Source organism: Oryzias latipes, chromosome 12 (assembly GCF_002234675.1).
Source record: "Oryzias latipes chromosome 12, ASM223467v1".
NCBI classification, from domain to species: domain Eukaryota; kingdom Metazoa; phylum Chordata; class Actinopteri; order Beloniformes; family Adrianichthyidae; genus Oryzias; species Oryzias latipes.
In genome coordinates, this window is record NC_019870.2 from 5,489,349 (window position 1) to 5,493,443 (window position 4,095).

The following is a 4,095-nucleotide window of genomic DNA, read 5'->3' on the forward strand; positions in this document are numbered from 1 at the left end:
GTAAAAGAAAAGCTGTTCTAAGTTGACATCGAGTGAATAAATGACCACATTTATAGTTTGTTTTAAAAGAAACGACTAAATTATAGACGATCACCCCAAAAAACAGTTAAGTGTAACAGTTCATATGGTTACAGAAAATATACGGCAGTTTACCTTTTTTTTTAATTTTTCATATTTTCCATATTGTTTTAATGACGTCAATTTGTTTTAGTAGAAGACGTTTTTTCCAAAATCTGACAATTTTTCATCTGGACTTTAAGAAAAAAAACTCGTGTTTTAGATTTGAACTTTTTTTTTATTGTATATAGTGAAATTTGACATTTTTCAAATTTGAAATTTAATATTTTAAACAAAAATTGAACTTCTTGACAAACTAAAATCTTGCAGGTTTACATCAGGATCTTCACTGTCAGACATGTAGAATACGTCACTGTACACAAAAATCTTACAGTACAAGTAAATAAATAAATTCACAACACAAAGAAAAAAACAACACAGCTGCTCAGGAAAACCATGCAACCGATTTCATTGAAAATGTTTTCGCCTTTCTAACAAAAATCAGAGCAGTAACTTTCTGTGACAAAGGCTGTTTAGCCGTTTCATTGTTTTTAATTTAAGAAAAAGAAAAAAAAAGTGCACAGTGTGAGAGCTTCACAGCACAAAACCTTTGTGTGCTTCCCGGTCGAATAAATAATGACAAACACTGAAACGTTCTCCTCAAGGAGGGAAATCTTCCAGCCAGCAGACCGTCGGGACGCTCTTCAGAGCAAACGGCGCCTCGGTAAACGCAGGATTACTCTCTGATTCCCATCAGAAGCTTCAGTAAGTGCCCCTCGATCACCTGTTGAACTGAACACACAAATAAGGCCATCACTGCTTGTGAAACATCAAAATCTTAGCTTTTTTTAAAAAAATTAAGTCCCACTCTGATCATCTTTGGATCGATTGTAAAAGCGTTCTTGTAATTATGATTGTGCCGTTTTTAGCCAGAATCCAAAAACCTGTCGTTTTCTAGCACATAGTTTCTGCAGAGTGGCAGTAGTTGTTTAGAAATTTACCTCTGAGATGTGGGCGGGACCGCTGGCGCCACCGTCACCCATTAGTTTACACTCTCTCTCACTGGCTTACAGCCCCGACAAACCCCAAATATAATATTTGAGTTGCAACTGCAATGTTGAGCTTAAGTTTCTTTCTATACGTCCGATAATGCCACAAGAACATTTTAAAATCGCCATTTTCATTGGTGTGGGCCTGACAGAATGTTTCAGACATTTTTTCCCAGGTTAACCTGCAGCCAACGGCCACACGTTTGTTTTTCCACACACCGTTTCGATGTCCCATCGCCACCGCCATGTCCATCGCATTAAACCCAGAGTCTGACTCCATGGTGGGATCAGCGCCACTCTCTGAAAGCAGAAGAAATTAGGTTAAATCAACAAAAAGATATTTATACCACCACCCCCCCTCACCTAACAAGATCTCCACACAGCGCACGTGGTTGCCGTGAACGGCGTACAGCAGAGGAGTCCCGCCGTTCTGAAAGCCACACAGACGTCATGCTTTAAATCCGTGCTAAATGACTTTAATGGAGAAGGCCAAAATGCATTCTCACCCAGTCGTACTCGTTGACGTCAACACCGCAGTCGATGAGCATCTTCACGATATCCGTGTAGCCTTTAGTGCAGGCCAGAGACAACGCGCTTTCCCTCCCTTTGGCCAGCAGGTGGGGGTCGGCGCCCTGTACAGAGAAGCAAGAAGGCGCAAAATGACTCACTATGATTTAAGGAAACAGTCCGATCGTGTTGCAGCGTCATTGACAAGTTTTCATACGTTTTGCAGCAGAAATTCCACGACGGCTATTTGTCCGTGTGCCGCCGCCCACATCAGAGGAGTGAAACCTTCCTCGTCTTTCAGGTTGATCACAGTTTCTGTTTAAAGAGTAGAAACGATAAAATTAGAGCCTATGAAGCGTCAAGACATCAGGCGCAATCCGCTTCGATTTAGACTCCAGAAATACATCAATTCAACGTAATTTTATCAACAAAAAAACCTGTTAATGGGTACTTTAGCATCACGCTCTAAATCACTGAGTCTAAGTCAGATATTTGAACATATTTAAAACAGACACATTAACAAACCCATTAAAATGGATTTAAATTTTTAGTTTTAAACATAGGGAAAATTTTGATTCAGGATCCTTTAAAAAAATCAAAAGTTCAAACTTGACAAAAAATTTCAAGAAGTGATTCTGCTGCAGCGTCAAAGATATGCTGTGTGGATGATCACACCAGTCAGAAATGGATATTGATATTATTTATACTCATGACTAAGAAAAAAAAAATACATGTAATACACCAAGAAAGATGGGCGTCCAAAATAATACACAGTTTAATGAAAACTGAACTTCCCATCTAGTCGCTAATGTACGGTGGCCCAGAAGGGTCATAACACTTTAGATTTCACAGCACAACACAAAATAACATACTACAATTCGTTACAACACAAAAACTCACAACGCAATAACTAACTAATGTCCTTAAGACAATACAAAGCAACATTTATGTTAAGCAGCAATAACTTCTAGGTAGATATTTTCTGGGGCAAGACACTGAACCCCACCTTGCCTCTGGTGGAAGGCGGGCACCTGTGTTTGGCAGTGGAGTGGCCACCAGTGTGTGAATGTGTGTGTGACAGGGTGAATGGGTCTGTGACTGTAAAGCGCTTTGTCCTTGTAGGTAGAAAAGCGCTATACAAGTATACGTCATTTACCATTTACTTTAATTCTGGAATTGACTTAAAATGACCAGAATGTTCTGCAACATGGAACAAGTCTTCTGCAGCCATGTGGCCGCACGGATTACGTGTAGCCGACTTGAATTTCCGTCAGTTTTCCTGCTTGGTCATACGTAAACAAGTGCGAATAACATCGGCCTTCATACAATTTTTTTCTTCTTCCATAACTTGTGAGCCGAATGTCTTTGACAATAAGAAGAAGAAAAAAACGGCGTACCTTGCTCAATCCTGCTCGCCAAAAATACCATCTCCCCTTGTGCTGCCAGCTGGTGAATGGACAAAGCTGAAATGGAAAACATCGACATAAACTTTTGTAACTTTTACTTTTCAGATCTGAAGATCCAAGTTAAAAGTAGAGCTTCTTACAATGCACCAAGAGAGGAGTGGAGGAGACCTCGTTGCCACGGTGTTTGTTGGTGAGTGTGGTGGACTGCTTGATGGGAGAAAAATGCTTTGTGGTGGACGGCGTGTAAACATGACGCACTTGAATACCTGGTGAAGGAGACGTCTGAATGTTGCACTCAGCTGGAAGACAAAAAAATTTGATTAAACTCTCATTTGACATGTGGATGATTGTTTGATGGATGACAAAGGTTGTGTTTTTTTTTCTTCTTCTCACCTTTGAATAAAACAGAGGCGACCTCCAGGTCAGAGTTCACCTGATCTTGGATGTTCTTGCTGTCCTCCTCGTTGAGTGACTTGACAAATCTTGAGCAGACATTCATGTCGAAGCGGTTGGGGAGGATGAATTTGATGCCCATGGCCACATTTGGAGGGTTCGTGTCGTCTGGAGCTGCGCCCACCGACTGCTCGGTCTTGATCGCACTCAGATCCGGCATGACACAGATCCCCTCCATGTCCTCCACGGACCCTTCCGCCGCCGACACCGTGACGCGATCCATCCAGCGGGGCTTCGACTAAGACGACGAGAAGTCCCTCCTCACCTGAAATACAACCTATTCGGTTCAAATGAATCTAATACAACCCATAAATCTGTGTAAAAGTAGAATACTCACCAGAAGAAGTGAGTGAGTCAAAAGCCAAACTATTAGCTCCCGGTTAGCATGTTAGCCATTGTTATGTTAACCTTTCGTAGGTCACTCCAACTCTGTAACAGACCAGATAATGTATTGTACAAACATTAATTTAATATTTAACAAATTATGATTAGCTAGGAAAAGGACTCTTACTCGGTAAAGCTTTTTCCCCCCGACTTCTGTTTATGTTTTGGTGCGTCTGCACATGCAGGTGCATCAACTTTTACCTTCCCCCTTTTTTTGTTCCGCACGGAAACAATAACTG

General features: G+C 41.1%; 1 protein-coding gene across 1 annotated transcript; it reads right to left on the reverse strand.

The window, feature by feature from the left end:
* Positions 1 to 288: 288 nt before the first annotated feature.
* ankra2 (ankyrin repeat family A member 2) lies at positions 289 to 4,095 on the reverse strand. Its single transcript, XM_004074519.4, has 10 exons — positions 3,984 to 4,095; positions 3,810 to 3,901; positions 3,413 to 3,737; positions 3,160 to 3,318; positions 3,011 to 3,076; positions 1,831 to 1,928; positions 1,613 to 1,738; positions 1,470 to 1,536; positions 1,326 to 1,406; positions 289 to 849 (listed from the first exon to the last, which is right to left on the reverse strand). Exons 3-10 carry the CDS (start codon positions 3,693 to 3,695, stop codon positions 794 to 796), a joined length of 936 nt encoding a protein of 311 aa, XP_004074567.1. The 5' UTR covers positions 3,696 to 3,737; positions 3,810 to 3,901; positions 3,984 to 4,095; the 3' UTR covers positions 289 to 793.

Coding starts and splice junctions, on each gene's coding strand:
- ankra2 (XM_004074519.4), bottom strand. CDS start 3,695: ATGGATCGCGTCACGGTGTCGGCGGCGGAAGGGTCCGTGGAGGACATG. Junction 1,929..3,010: donor GGCGAGCAGGATTGAGCAAG/GTACGCCGTTTT, acceptor CTCTTTAAACAG/AAACTGTGATCAACCTGAAA. Junction 850..1,325: donor GGCGATGGGACATCGAAACG/GTGTGTGGAAAA, acceptor TTGTGTGTTCAG/TTCAACAGGTGATCGAGGGG.